We start from the raw sequence: 14,897 nt of genomic DNA on the forward strand, positions 1-14,897 counted from the left end.
GAGAGAGTCAGGTTACTACAGTGATACTTCCTGGTTCCCAAGAAGGATGGAGGGTTGGGTCCGATTTTAGACCTTCGAGGCTTGAATCGCTCAGAGGGCATTCAAGTTCAAGATTCTAACCGCCAAGACGGTCGTGTCTCAAATCCAACATTGCGATTGGTTGGTCACGATAAATAAATGTGAAGCAGGATGCATAAAATACAAGCATAAAAAATAGACCAAAAATAAAAAGAAATTAAATTATATTATTTTGCATTATTATCATTGTAAATTAAAACATATAATATGATATTATAATATATACTATAATAATATATAACATAATTTTAACTATTTCACAATAAATTTTTAGGTGACACTTTTAATAACAATTTTTATATTATATTATATTAATACATTATTTTAACGATAGATATTACAATGTTTTATATATATATATTACTACTTTAACAATATTTTATCTATGTCTGTAATACATATACATTATTGTCTTGTTAAATATAAAATGGATTTTCACAATTTATGAACAAATTAAAATTTTTTACTGTTGCTTTGTTGAAATCTGTTTCCACTTAATTTCCACTTTTAATAAAAAAAATTTATTTACCTTTACTCTCGTTTAGGATATTTAGGAATTTTAGGATAATTTTATATCAGCAATACTTTCACAGCACCACACCCTGTCAAACACCCACCTCCTGTATGCAACTCTCCTTTAACTGACACTGAGGTCTCTAAACTCCTCCTCTCCAACCACCCCACCACCTGTTCCCTCGACCCCATTCCATCACACCTTCTCCAGGCCATTTCTCCATCCATCCTACCTGCACTTACACACATAATTAACACATCTCTTCTTGCAGGCACTTTTCCCACTACATTTAAGCAGGCTCGTGTATCCCAACTACTGAAAAAACCTGGTGGACCACTACAGACCAGTCTCTCTCATCCCATTCATGGCAAAAACGCTTGAAAGGGCAGTTTTCAATCAGATCTCTGCCTATCTCTCACAGAACAAGCTGCTGGATGACAATCAGTCAGGCTTCAAAAGTGGACACTCCACTGAGACTGCCCTGCTGTCTGTTACGGAGTCGATGAGACAGGCGAAAGCTGAATCCAGATCATCCGTTCTGATTCTGCTGGACCTTTCTGCTGCCTTTTACACAGTCAACCATCAGATCCTACTCTCTACCCTCTCTAAACTGGGCATCACCGGAACTGTGCTTGGCTGGTTCAACTCCTACCTCTCAGAAAGGTCCTTTTGAGGTAGCCTGGAGAGGGGAGGTATCCAAGCCACATCATTTACTTACTGGGGTACCTCAGGGATCAGTGCTTGGGCTACTTCTCTTCTCCATATACACAACGTCATTATTACCCATCATCCAGTCACATGTTTCTCTTACCACTGCTACGCTGATGACACACAACTCTACTTGTCTTTCCAGCACAACGACACCACAGTGACAGATCGAATCGCTTCCTGTCTGGCAGACATATCAGCCTGGATAACGGAACACCACCTGCAACTCAACCCAGCCAAGACCGAACTCCTTGTCTTTCCAGCCAACCCTGCTGTTGAACACAACATCACCGTGCAGCTGAGTCCAACTACAGTTTCACCTTCCAAAACGGTCAGAAATATAGGGGTAACCATTGATGATGAGCTAAATTTCACAGACCACATCTCAAAGACTGCAAGATCATGTAGATTTACACTCTACAATATCAGGAAGATAAGACCTTTCCTCTCTGTACATGCCACACTACTGCTTGTTCAGTCACTTGTCATAACTAGACTGGACTACTGTAACGCTCTCATTGCAGGCCTTCCTGCATGTGCTATTAGACCTCTCCAAATGATCCAGAATGCAGCAGCACATCTGGTCTTTAATGAACCTAAGAGAGAACATGTTACACCACTCTTTGTTTCTCTCCACTGGCTGCCGGTTCATGCACGTACTAAATTCAAGGCCCTGATGCTGGCATACAAAACAGTCACTGGGTCTACTCCAGCATACCTAAAAACATTTATGCAGAGCTACGTTCCCACCAGAAGCCTGCGGTCAGCTAAGGAACGTCGCCTTGTCGTACCAAAACAAAGAGGCACCAAAACACTTTCCCGGACTTTCAGTTTCATCATACCACGTTGGTGGAATGACCTTCCCAACTCAGTTCGTGAAGCTGACTCACTCTCTATCTTTAAAAAATGGCTAAAAACACATCTTTTCCAAAAGCACTTAACCAGTCACTAAAAAAAATAAAAAGTATTTACAATTCTTGTTGCTCTTAAATCTGTTTTGAATACTATTCTGATGATAGTGAAACTTTGTAGTATGGCATTTTTCGTACCACTGTCTCCCTAAGATGATTCGCTTATTTTTTCCTCTTTTGTAAGTCGCTTTGGATAAAAGCGTCTGCCAAATGAATAAATGTAAATGTAAATATATATAATTTTTTATTTATTTTATTAGTGTGAAACAGAAAGCATGAAATACACACATTAAAAAAATAGACCAAAAGAAATGTTTTTGGTTTGTTTGTTTGTTTTTTTTTACTCCAAAAAGGAAGACATGGAAAATAAATACACATTTCTGTTTCTTTCATTGAAAAACTATTTACACAGTAGAAAGCACAAGTATATAGAAGTGTGTACATGTGAGCATGTATATGTGTGGATACACATATTTGTGTCTCTAAGAGAGAGAAGGTAGACATAATATTTGGACATAATTTCACACGTTTTTCCATATTCAAAATATTAATGGTTGTGCTCATAAGACCATTTTGCACATTCCAAAGAGCCAATACCAATTGTCAATGATAAAAAGATCCTGGGATTGGCCAATTGCCTGAGATTTACATATGTAGAGGTTTAAAAGGACTTTTGAGTGCTCCTTTTTGTATGTTAATAAGGAGCAGTCAAATGTGACTGTATGTTTTATGTGTTGCTGTTTTTCCATATGTGTGTGTTTGACATAATGGGATTGTCAAGCAATTTGTCTGAATAGGAAACTGCTGTGCGATGCATTACAATTGGAGCCAATCAGGACATATTTGATATTTAATAAATTATAATTTCATTGAATAGTGTGTGGAGCAGGCTTTTGGACCAATGAGATATAACAATGGGTGGGGCTAACAGCTGCAATACAGCAGAAATAGAAACCAAGAAATCAACAAAATGTCCAGTCAATTGTCACTTTTCACATAGATGGCTGGTTAAGAACTCAGATTAACATTGAAAAATATATATTTTATCGCTTGTCATATTATGACATCACGTATGATTAGGACACGGTGTGAGAGACTGAGAATGAATGTGTGTATGAGTGAGTGTGTGTATATCACAGGACTCTAGTGGCAGCCACACGCTCTGACCACCATGTTGCGATATTTCTTCAATATGACATTCGAGCTGTCATCAAAATATAGGACGGAGATGGCGTGGAGTTGTGTAGGAGCGCAGCATGGTTTTGGAACCGTCTCTGGGTTGATGAAGTGAACCTGAGGAAAATGCAAAGGCACAGGTTTTTACTTTTATTTTTAGTAATTTACACAAAGACAAAACGACAAACAAGGGCAAGGAGGATAAGAATTACACAATTTTTAAAAGTAACTCAAAATATAAAGTTGCCCATCCCCGCACTCCCAATATTAAAAAAGTATTTTTGCCGATAATGTACATTTTGCAATATAACAAATGTTCTGCCCATTCAATTTTCTCAATTCTCCGACCATTAGCAGGTGTGGCAAAAATGTTTTGACCCTGGTTAGATCTATACATATCAAGTATTAATTCCATAAGTGGTGACAGACTTACCAGCGTCTGTACAATGGCATGGTTTGTGGCGTTCATATACGAATTGAGAGGAAATGCGCATTCTCCCATACAGTAATATGCAGCGTAACCCTCAGGAGCTATAATCCAATCCTGAAAGATGGAAAATGCACAAATCTGTTAGCTTGTCACAACACCCCAGCTGTAAATCAACGTTAATGTTTAGTCAAAACCCCTGAGCTAGATCATTCCCAACCAAATGGTCTTCATTTTCATGATGCATTTTGCACGTCTGACCTATCTCACGTCACTTAGATCATGAACAAAAAGATCACAATAAACCGTAATCCTATTCCACACTTGTGTTAAAGAATGTGTAAAATGTTATGATTCAAAAGGGAATTTGGCGGGAATATAAACCAGAATATCTGAGTTCTGGCCAGCTGTTCTGAGTGAGTGTTTATGTGCTGTGATCCAGTAGGAGAGACAGATAGACTGCAGGTGGCAAGTCTATTGGTGTGCAAACAGAAACTAGGCTCTGCTATCTCTGCTGTCGCTTGTCTCTGATGTAATGCAGCCTAATGGACTGAACAACCCATTTGGATGAAGCTTGATCTACAAAGCGTCATGAAATAGTTTTAGCCATAAACACAATGAGAGATAGATTGGAAAACTGTGAGAGAAGGAGAAAGAGTGGAAGAGGGAAAAGAACCCTGCTAGACAAACCATGCAATATTAGATGGCTTTTTATGCATGGTATCTGGTTTGTTCCCTTTACAAAAAGCTTTACTACAATGCTGCGCTGCTAAGCGCTATGGGGAACAACTCTAGCTGTGAACCGAGCTGAAATAGTGTGTGTAACACGTCAATGAACATTGACCGGAATTTATAGCCTCGGCTGATGTAATCATTAGATGCACCTGCGGCCAGGCTATAAATGGATACGTCACCAGGTGTCATCAGAAACTCTTTTTTTCAGAGCGATTCTGTTTCTGTGTGTTTCACAAACCCTGTCAAAACTTTCTTTCCTCTGTTAGGAGTTAGAATCAGTTAGGCAGTGTGCAGTGAACGTTGTTCTCTTTTCTCTTCTGTTTAGAAAATGTTATATATATATATATATATATATAAGTATTTTTTTTTTTTTCTAAAAAAGAAAGAAAAAAAGAGAGAATGACTGAAAGCCACAGACGGTGCGTGTTCCCCTCTTCTCGCTCTATAGCTGAAGACGACACGCATCAGTTTTTGCTCCGTTTGTTTGGGCGATAAGAGCACGCTGCTCTCGCGTTGCAGCAGGGCGGGTGCGAGCACTGCGATTTGCTTTAACAGGCAGAGTGCGTCGTGCTTGCCTCGCTTGCTTCCAGGAGTCAGCACTCACGAAAAAAAAAAAGATTGTTCGTGGGGCTCTTGCATGGATTTGGCTGAGGAGCAAGAGACGGGTTGTTCCCTTTCTCTCACTTTCTCCCCAAACCCAGCTGGTCCTTCACATGATCTTGAAGCGCGTTCCGACGCTTCTTCGGATCATGAGGTGGATCGCGATTCTCTTCCCGCCTTCGAGCTTTCCATCCGCGATAGAAAATCTACGGAGGAATTGCTCGATGTTGTTACACGTGCGGTTGCCAGATTGGACTGGCCACGTGAAAAAGAGACCCCCAAACACTCCAAATTAGGGGACAGATTTTATCTTCCAGTCTAAGAAAGGGAACACCTCATGGGTCCCTTCCCTTCTTTGATAACCTCCATGAAGAGCTTTTTCACTCATGGAGAACCCCTAAAAAAATAAAAAAATATATATACAAAAATATAAATATATATATTCCCATGTTCACATACCCTCGACATCATTATATTCGACTATCGTGGGTGCTGAGGCGGGAGTATTCAGTGATGCCGCCGGTCGAAGAGACGCTTGCGGGATAACTCTTGCCGGGCTCGGCATCGTCACTTAAGAAGCCCTCTCTCCCCTCAAAGCCTTGTAGGACAACCTTATCAAGCAGCAGGTCAGGCTGGTGCTGCTCTGCACACTATGCTGTTTTACAGGCGTACCAGGCTGACCTCCTGGACGAACTGAGTGTGGGTTCTGCGCTTGACGAGCAAGCCTCAGACCCGCCTCGGTCCTGACTGAAGGGAGGCTCAAAAGCAAATCGTGGTGAGTCGTGCTCCTCCTCCCAGGGATTGGGGACAGTCTCGCCGCCCTCGCCGGCCCCCGAAGCAAGACCTCAGGACTATAAATTCTAGTAAGAGAAAACCCTGACGGTCTTGCGCCTAGATTAGGGGTAGCTCCCTCGGGACAGGGCACGTGCTTCACTTCACCCCTCCCGGTACCCCCTCGAAGCCCCTCCATTCCCGCCACCTCTTGGTGTTTCGGGTTGCAGAGGCTTCCGTTAAAATTGGATGTTTTAGCTGTTCCTGCATTTTATTCAGGGCGCGAAACACTCGACTAACCCCTCAACAGGAAGTGTTAAAATATAATACCCATCTCAGAGATCCTGGCAGCGTGGAAACTTCTGCCAGATATATTCTTTTCTGTGGGTCTTATAAGAGCGTCAGGATTTAATTCACTCGCCCGCTTTTCCGTGTTTCAGCGGTGTTCTCACTACCGTGAACCGGATTTCTTTTTATGTAAAAACAAAAAAACTCAATCTCCTGGTTAAAGGGGCCATGGTATGTGTTCCCCTTCCTGAGAGAGAGTTAGGTTATTACACTAAATACTTCCTGTTTCCCATGGAGGGTGAGGGGTGGCGTCTGGCTTAGATCTTAAAGCTTGAACTACCCGTGGGTGTTCAAGTCCAAGATGATGCCTGTCAAGATGGTCGTGTCTCAAGCCCTACAACTCGTTTGGCTGGTCACCATCAATCTTATGATGCACTTCTATACTTCATTTAGAAGTTCTGCCACAACATGGAAAGTTCCTGAGGTTCACTTCCGGGGGCGAAGTCTTCCAGGGTCAGGTTCTTTCACTCAGCCTAGCCCTTTTTACCCGCACATTCACAATGCATGATGTAGCGCTGGCTCCTTGCGACTCCGGAGCATCTGCATTCTGAATTATGTAGACGACTGGCTGATCGTAGCGCAGTTCCAGGAACTGGCTGTTCAGCACAGGGACATCGTCTTAGCTCATCTGTTTCTCTGGGGTTGAGGCTCAACGCCAAGAAAAGCGTCCTCTCTCCCACTCAGAACACTGTCTATCGGGGCATCGTATGGAGTTCAATCACAATGCGGGCACAACTGTCTCCCGCTAGGATTGAGTCAATTCAGATCACCCTGAGCAAAGTCAGGCTAGGTCAAGGTTGCACTGTTATCAGTATCAACGATTTCCAGGTCTCAGGGCGACCGCATCCACGGTGATCCATCTGGACCTTCTGCTCATGAGACTGTTTTTGTTGTGGCCAAAAGCCAGGGGATTTCTTCCAAGGGCCAAAACCCCTAGGCTAAAAAGGGTTACGCGCCTCAGGCTTCGTTCCCTTTCTATGTGGTTCAGACCCCGGTTTTCTGCCTTGGGTCCCACTCTAGGTGCATCTTGTTGTCGCAGACTGCTAACGACAGATGCCTCCCTGACGGACGGGGTAGCGGCCTTAAGTGGTCGTCAGCTCGGTTGTCACAGTCACTGTCTCGGGTTGATGGCTGTATTTCTGGCCCTGAAATACCTCCTCCTGAGGCTGCCATGTCTTGGTGCGGGTGGACAATACAGCGGTAGCCTCTTTGAAATCATCAAGGAGACCCACGTTCTTGTCAGCTGTATTTCTGACACGTCAGATTTACGGTCCAGACAGAAAATACCAACGGGGGAGTTAAGAACTCCATCCTAAGGTAGTAGTTGCCCAGAGTTCACCAGCAAGGGTCTTGCCTCCAATTAATGGCGCTGCGCTGGCCGAACAGGATATGTTTCTCGGAGCTAATTCCTCTCCTTGATGGCTCGCCTTGGCCGATTCCGAACAGGGAGGACTTTCTCATCCTTGGCCCGAATTGTGAAACCTTTCATGTCTGGCCCCTAAGGGTACCAAATGAGGTTCACAGGGTTTTCTCTTGAGATTATCGAGACCATTTCAAGTGCTAGGGCTCCCTCCACTTGGAACTGATCTGGGTAGATTTTACAGGGCAGAAGAGGACCTCTTCGCCTCTGTTGATAGCGCAATGTCTCCTCTACTTCTCCCCGAGTCGCCTCGGGAGGGGCTGATCATAGTAACGCATACATAGCACAAATGCGCCTGCATGCGTTTCCTTCTACTAAAGTTCTTATTACAGAACCAGCTTACTGCCAGTTTGCTTCAGTTCTGGATTTTCTGTAGAAAGAACTGTCAGCGGGCACTTGCCTCGCCACTGCCAGGTTCTATGTGGCCACTGCGGTTTGCCAAGGCTTGGTGGGCGGGGTGCCCTCAAAGAGGCATCCTCATTATTGCCCGGGCCTACGAGGCACGTGGTCAAGCTTCGCCAGTAGGTTTTAGGGCGCACTCTACCAGAGGGCTCTCCTCCTCTAAAACCTTGTCTAGAGGTCTCCCTCTGCTGCAAGTTTGTGATGCGGCAGGTTGTCCTCTCCGCACACATTCATTAGATTTTTATAGTTTGGATGTTTTGCCACTCCGGGCTCTTATGCCCTTGAGTTGACATCTCAGCTCATACCTGAACAAGTTTGTGATGCGGCAGGCTGGTCCTCTCCGCTCACATTCATCAGTTTTTATGACAAGTTTGTGTTGCGATAGGGTTCTCTTCGCACACATTCATCGAACTTTATGGGTTAGATGCTTTGCTACTCCGGACTCTTATGTCCTTGAGTCGACATCTCAGCCCATGCCTAAACAAGTTTGTGATGCGACAGGCTGATCCTCTCCGCTCACATTCATCAGTTTTTATGACAAGTTTGTGTTGCGATAGGGTTCTCTTCGCACACATTCATCGAACTTTATGGGTTAGATGCTTTGCTACTCCGGGCTCTTATGCCCTTGAGTCGACGTCTCAGCTCTTGCCTGAACAAGTTTTTGATGCGGCAGGCTGGTCCTCTCCGCTCACATTCATCAGTTTTTATGACAAGTTTGTGTTGCGATAGGGTTCTCTTCGCACACATTCATCAAATTAGAATGGTTTAGATGTTTATGCTACTCCGGGCTCTTATGCCCTTGAGTCGCCATCTCAAGCTCATGTCTGAGACCTCTCGCGGTTTTGTGAGTACACTGCACAACCGTAGGGGTCCGGACAGCCCCAAGTGCGGCGGCGTGGGTATTGCGTTCCCCGTAGCGCTTAGCAGTGCAGCATCGTAGTGAAGCTTTTTGTAAAGGGAACGTCTCGGGTTACATGTGTAACCCTTGTTCCCTGAAAAAAGCGGAACGAGATGCTACGCTGCTTTGCCGCACTGGGACGTCCCAGGACTGCTCTTCAAAAAGAAGTATCTGATGACACCTGGTGACGTATCCATTTATAGCCTGGCCGCAGGTGCATCTAATGATTACATCAGCCGAGGCTATAAATTCCGGTCAATGTTCATTGACGTGTTACACACACTATTTCAGCTCTGTTCACAGCTAGAGTTGAACAGAGTTCCCCCCGCATCTCGTTCTGCTTTTTTCAGGGAACAAGGGTTACACATGTAACTCGAGACGTTTTGGGTATTAAATGGTCTGCCAACCCTAACCAGCATAAACATGGCTTGTTGTAGCTGTTGTTAGCTGGCCATGGCTGGTTTAAAATGGTCTCCCAAACTGCCCAATCTGGTGCTCAGCTGGTTTTAGTAGGAGGCTAGCTGATCCCCCAACCTGCAGTGCCCCAGACCCCTCTAAAATCAACTGACCTGGGCTGCATTTCCCAAAAGCATTGAAAGCTTAAGATGATCGTAGAGACCATTAGCACTAATGGTTTCTATGATCTACTAAGGCTTACAATGCTTTTGGGAAATGCAGCCCAGGCTGGGTGACTAGCTAAAATCAGCCAAGCAGCTAAGGCTGGTTTTAGCTGGTTCTTTCAGCAAAGTAGCCAGTAGTCCATCTGATCATCCATCTAGAGCAGCTAATGACCATAAATGATCAGCAAGAAACAATGTAAAACCAGCTACGATTAGAAGCCGATTAGAAACTAGGATATTAGCTAGATTTTCATGTGCAGTTCAGAAATGTGTCAGAGCGCAATTCTCAGCAATGCCACAAGGGGCACTTTGGCAAGCATTAGAGTAAACTGTGTTCTTCTACAGTCAGTTTTCATTAGAGATTATCTACTATCATGATGGGGCAACTTTTTGAAGAGAATCTTGTTAAGTTAGTTAGTTTCAATTACTTAAACTGTTGGCAAGTTTATAGCTAGCTTTCTGGATAAAAACACATGGTCTGCTGGCGCAGACATTTGATGGTACTCTATAACCCCCTTAGGTACTGATGTTTGTTTTACAGTAAAAGAGTGTTCATTTTGGCTTTATTTAGCACTGAAGGTCTCTGTGCTGTTGGGCATTACTATTTAAACGCAGTATGCAACTGTCTCAGGTTGTGAATCTTGTCTGCACTCCCAATGGTAGTGACCACATTTCAAAGTGATCTGCTCAAATGTATTGCATCGGTCACTGTCATTGTCAGTGTCAATCCCTTTAATGCAAGTTTATGTATGTATGATGAGATTACACACTTGCAATGTCATAGACAAGCATTCACATCTTGCATAGAGTATGTTTCTGTCCTGAAGGGGATAGTACTTTACATGAAGGAAATCGGTTAAATGACTGAAGAAGCAGTAAAATAAGGATGAGAAGAATACATGTAGGTCTAAAGGCGCAGTCACATTTACCTTTGCTCTGGAAAATTTTGCGGGCGAAATACAGTAATTTCAATTAGAATCCACACAATCGTGTATTTCACGCAATAGACTTCTGCTGGTGGATTTTGAATGGAGTTCGGTGAAATTTGACAGATGAATTGCTATGTTGACCAACAAGAAGTTGTTTGGTTTGAAGTGACCTGTGTGTAGGAGGTGCCTCTTGCACAGAGCTACACTGAATATTCACAATAGACAAGGATGTCAGTTTAGCGGCGAGTTTCATTTTAACTTCATACTTCCAGAGTATAAAGTGCAACATTAAAAAAAGGCTGCATGACAATTCGTTTTTTGCTAGTTTCATATGTGCGCAACATCCACCCACGCCTTCTTCGCCAGCAGAATTTCACTGCGCAAAGGTAAATGTGACAGCGTCTTTAAGATGGAGAAAAAGGTCAAAAATAGAGGAATATCCCACCTGCCATCCAAGGTCCCGAAAACTAACATACAACTCGTGTTTCTTACAGGCCTGCTTCTGATCAGCACTGCTGTTCTCTGCAAAGAGAGGAAGAAAGAAGACATTTATTTATGTCAATAAAACATTTAATAGGTCTTTACTTTACATGATAAATTAGAGAGAGAGAAGTTTCTGCTTATTAGGTCAGAAGAGATATACCACACGCGTACAGTACACCTACATTCGTGTCTGAAACCTGTGTGCATCTTCAAGCCAAAATATATTGATTCATCAAAAAGTCTTTGCACTTGAATTTATTCAGAATTTAGAATCAACTGAAACCACATGTATGCAAAGATCACAGACTCCTGAAGCATTAAAATCATGGAATGTGAAAGCCAAAATATTTTGAACAACTAAGTGACCCTACAATAAATTGTACTTATTTTGAAGGTATAAAAATGTTGTTGCTCAATCTGAGTTAAGTTCTGCTTAAAAATACAGCCAATCATGTGCAGTCTAGGCTTGCAGAGAGAGAGATGAATCACTGTTCACGAAAAGATGGGTGGAAAGCCTTTATTTGTAGATGGTTTGGGTGTGTTTTATGCTAATTACTAACTGTGTGCAGGCACCCCTTCATTTAGAACACTACAGATTCATTAACATACATTCGATATAAGATACAATATAAGAAATAGGCCACAGAAGCTGTCCAGTGTCCCCTTCATACCAATGCTTTGCATTAAAGCAGGTTAATTTAATATCCAAATAGAACTGTAATGCTATTTCTATGCAAATTATCCTGCAGAGAATTAGACAGAAATAGAAAACACATGGACACACAAACATACTTGCCTTAAAGAAATCATTCACCCAAAAATGAAAATTCTCTCATCATTTACTCACCCTCAGGCCATCCCAGGTGTGTATGACTTTCTTTCTTCTTCAGAACACAAAATGAAGATTTTTAGAAGAATATTTCAGCTCTGTAGGTCCATACAATGCAGGTAAATGGTGACCAAAACTTTGAAGCTCCAAAAAGCACATAGATGCAGCATAAAAGCAATCCACATGACTACAGTGGTTTAATGCTCTTTCTTCTGAAGCGATCCAATCGGTTATGGGTAAGAACATTGTAAGAACAGGTACGAACAGACCAAAATATAACACTTTTTTTCACTGCACATCTTGACAGCAGTCTCCTTGGCAATCATGATTTCAAGCTTGATTGCACTTCTCGGAAGCACTAGGAAGAGTAATTAAGCTTAAAATCATGATCTTGCCTAGAGACTTCAATGGCAAGATGTACAATGAAAAAGGAGTTCTCACCCAAAACCAACTGGATTGCTTCAGAAGACATGGATTAAACCACTGGAATCTTATCGGTTACTTTTCTACTGCCTTTATGGGCTTTCTGGAGCTTCAAAGTTCTAGTCACCACTGACTTGCATTGTATGAACCTACAGAGCTGAAATAGTCTTCTAAAAATCTTCATCTGCAGAAGAAAGAAAGTCATACACATCTGGGATGGCATGAGGGTGAGGGAGAATTTTAATTTTTGGTTGAACTATTCCTTTAATGTCAGAATAACCCTTTTAATATAGCTTGAAAACATCACTAACCGAAGGGGATAAAAATATGCTAGGACCATGTTTTTTTTAGACATGGTACCATGATAATACCATGAAGAACATGTATCATGGTAGTACCTCCCCAGTACCTTTTAATACCATGTAAAAATTATTCAACACCATGTTATATATTACAATGCCATGATATTACCATTTGATACATCACAGTCCCAGTACCACCACTGTATTTTATTGTGAGGGATCTTTCTTTCCCTTTTGTTATTCCTTCCTTTAAATTTGCCTTACTACTCCTGCCTTCACTTTTTCTGTGTCCAGTACATTTAAAACACATGCACACACACCTGCAATGTTGGCTACGCGCAGGGCCTCCTGGCCCTTGGCGGTTTTCGAGCGGTTGGGATTGCGCTGCTTGTTGCCACCCTGTGCAGAGCGGATGCTGCGGATGTGGACCTCTGTAGCTTTGAAGAAGGCCACCATGAAGGGTTGTTTGCTCTGGGAGCCGCTTCGACCCACCAGCCCAGCCACCCATGGATTCACGCTCTGGCCTGCAGGGGGAAACAGAGACAGAGATTTCAGGAAATAAACTTTGAACTGAGACAAAAAGCACAGACCACATGTGTCAAACAAGACAACAGAAATTGTCCATTTACATTTATATTACAAAGAATCAAGAATTAAATTCCAAAGATATTTATTTGATTTTCTCACTTAGAGTTGAGATAAAATAAATACATATTGTTATTGGAAAGTACAAATCTTAGAGTTTCTTTCTCTGTGCATTTCTGGGCTCCTTTCACCTACGCATTGTCTGGGAGAACTTTATTGTGCGTGCTCTTGACAAAGAGGAAGGAATGCTATCTCTGTCTCCACACCGAGGTAAAGCTGGGATGTCAGTTGCCTACGGAGACAGGGCAAGTGTTTCGCAAGCATGTCTTGACAAGCTTGCAGATTTCCGTGAGCAACTTAATACATTGCATCTGTTTTCATCTTAACAGTTAAAGACTGTAACATCCTGTACACACACACCTACTTACATAGCTACAGTACAAAACACACTCCTGCAGTTGTTGGTGATAAACAAGTCTGTGAGCGAAAGACATATATTCAATTCTGCATTATTTAGTAGAGATAGGTCATGATGATCAACTAGTTGTACAACTGACTAGGTTGAATAGTTTTATATTTTCTTTTTATTTAGTGTTAGTGCTTTAATAAGTGTGCTTACAGTGTGTTGTCTATGTTTGCATGGTAAAACATTTCTGAGAAGTTGTATCTTTTTTAAGTGTCTAACGTCATGAGTATTTTTAAATAGTTCTGCTCCATTTCATGCACTCTGTCTGATTTTGAATGCAAGAACACGCCTTACTGTATGTTGACCCCCCTCACGAAACTCACCGACTTATCTACTTTAGTTTTTCTGATGCTTATTCTTTATGTCTAATGAAAATCCAAGACCAAGAGTAATCTTACACTAAACTACACCATTAATGGTGCTTTTTGTTGAATCTTTAGACTAAGCATAAATGTTTGCCTCGTACACATTGCTTACACATAATCCACTTACCCAGATTAAGACAAATCAGCTCCAGGAATAACTTCCCAATATTGGTCTTTGATTCTCATTACATAAGTCATTACTTCCATTAGTGGTTGGCTAGGTTTGTGTGTAGACATTTGTCTAGTTCTTCCCCTTCTGGAATACCCCAGAACAACTACAAATATGTGATGGAGTTGTACAATTTCCATCATGGTATATTTCATCCGTCATATTAGTTTAAATGTCCCTGATAAGTATTACATTTTATTTTGACTCGATATAGTCAACATTTTCAGTTAGAAATGACTTTGCGTAGAAAGTGCAAGTCTGATAAAACATATGTTCTATTTAATAATTTGCAGAGTTGGGGAACGTACTTTTTAAAGTGTACTTACGTTATTGATATTTCTGGATGAGAGCGGCAGAGCATGTCTGACGAATGGCACTCTCTTTCACGCACACACATACAGCACGGCGTGCAGGCGAGAGAGTTAAATAAGTACTTTGAGCTCACGCTGCTGCTCTCAGCCAGAGTAATCAAATGTAAGAACATACAAACGTGAAAACTGATGCGCAGTATAAAATAAACAATATGTATGATAGTACTAACTATAAAGAGCACATAAATATGAAGACAAAGCCAAATTCCAGACATTTAGAGGCAATTTTGAAATCCTGGCCGGACACTTTTTTCAGGTCTGAAAAAGAGGACATGTCTGGGGAAAAGGGAACGTATTGTCACCCTATGTTACATAATTATTTTTTTTTTGGTTGTTTGTTTTTCATTGCATCACAAATGCCATGGAC

At 42.0% G+C, this 14,897-nt stretch overlaps 1 protein-coding gene across 1 annotated transcript in view; it reads right to left on the reverse strand.

The window, feature by feature from the left end:
- Positions 1-2,513: 2,513 nt before the first annotated feature.
- The window catches only part of LOC127628731 (bone morphogenetic protein 7-like), an 85,956-nt gene continuing 73,572 nt past the window's right edge, over positions 2,514-14,897 (reverse strand). Inside the window, exons 4-7 of the mRNA XM_052105569.1 lie at positions 12,895-13,098; positions 10,983-11,059; positions 3,821-3,931; positions 2,514-3,504 (exon numbers count right to left, since the gene is read on the reverse strand). Of these exons, the coding sequence (XP_051961529.1) occupies positions 3,355-3,504; positions 3,821-3,931; positions 10,983-11,059; positions 12,895-13,098 (542 nt within the window). The 3' untranslated portion in view covers positions 2,514-3,354. The remainder of the gene's footprint in view (positions 3,505-3,820; positions 3,932-10,982; positions 11,060-12,894; positions 13,099-14,897) is intronic.

This window comes from Xyrauchen texanus, chromosome 35 (assembly GCF_025860055.1).
Source record: "Xyrauchen texanus isolate HMW12.3.18 chromosome 35, RBS_HiC_50CHRs, whole genome shotgun sequence".
NCBI lineage: Eukaryota > Metazoa > Chordata > Actinopteri > Cypriniformes > Catostomidae > Xyrauchen > Xyrauchen texanus.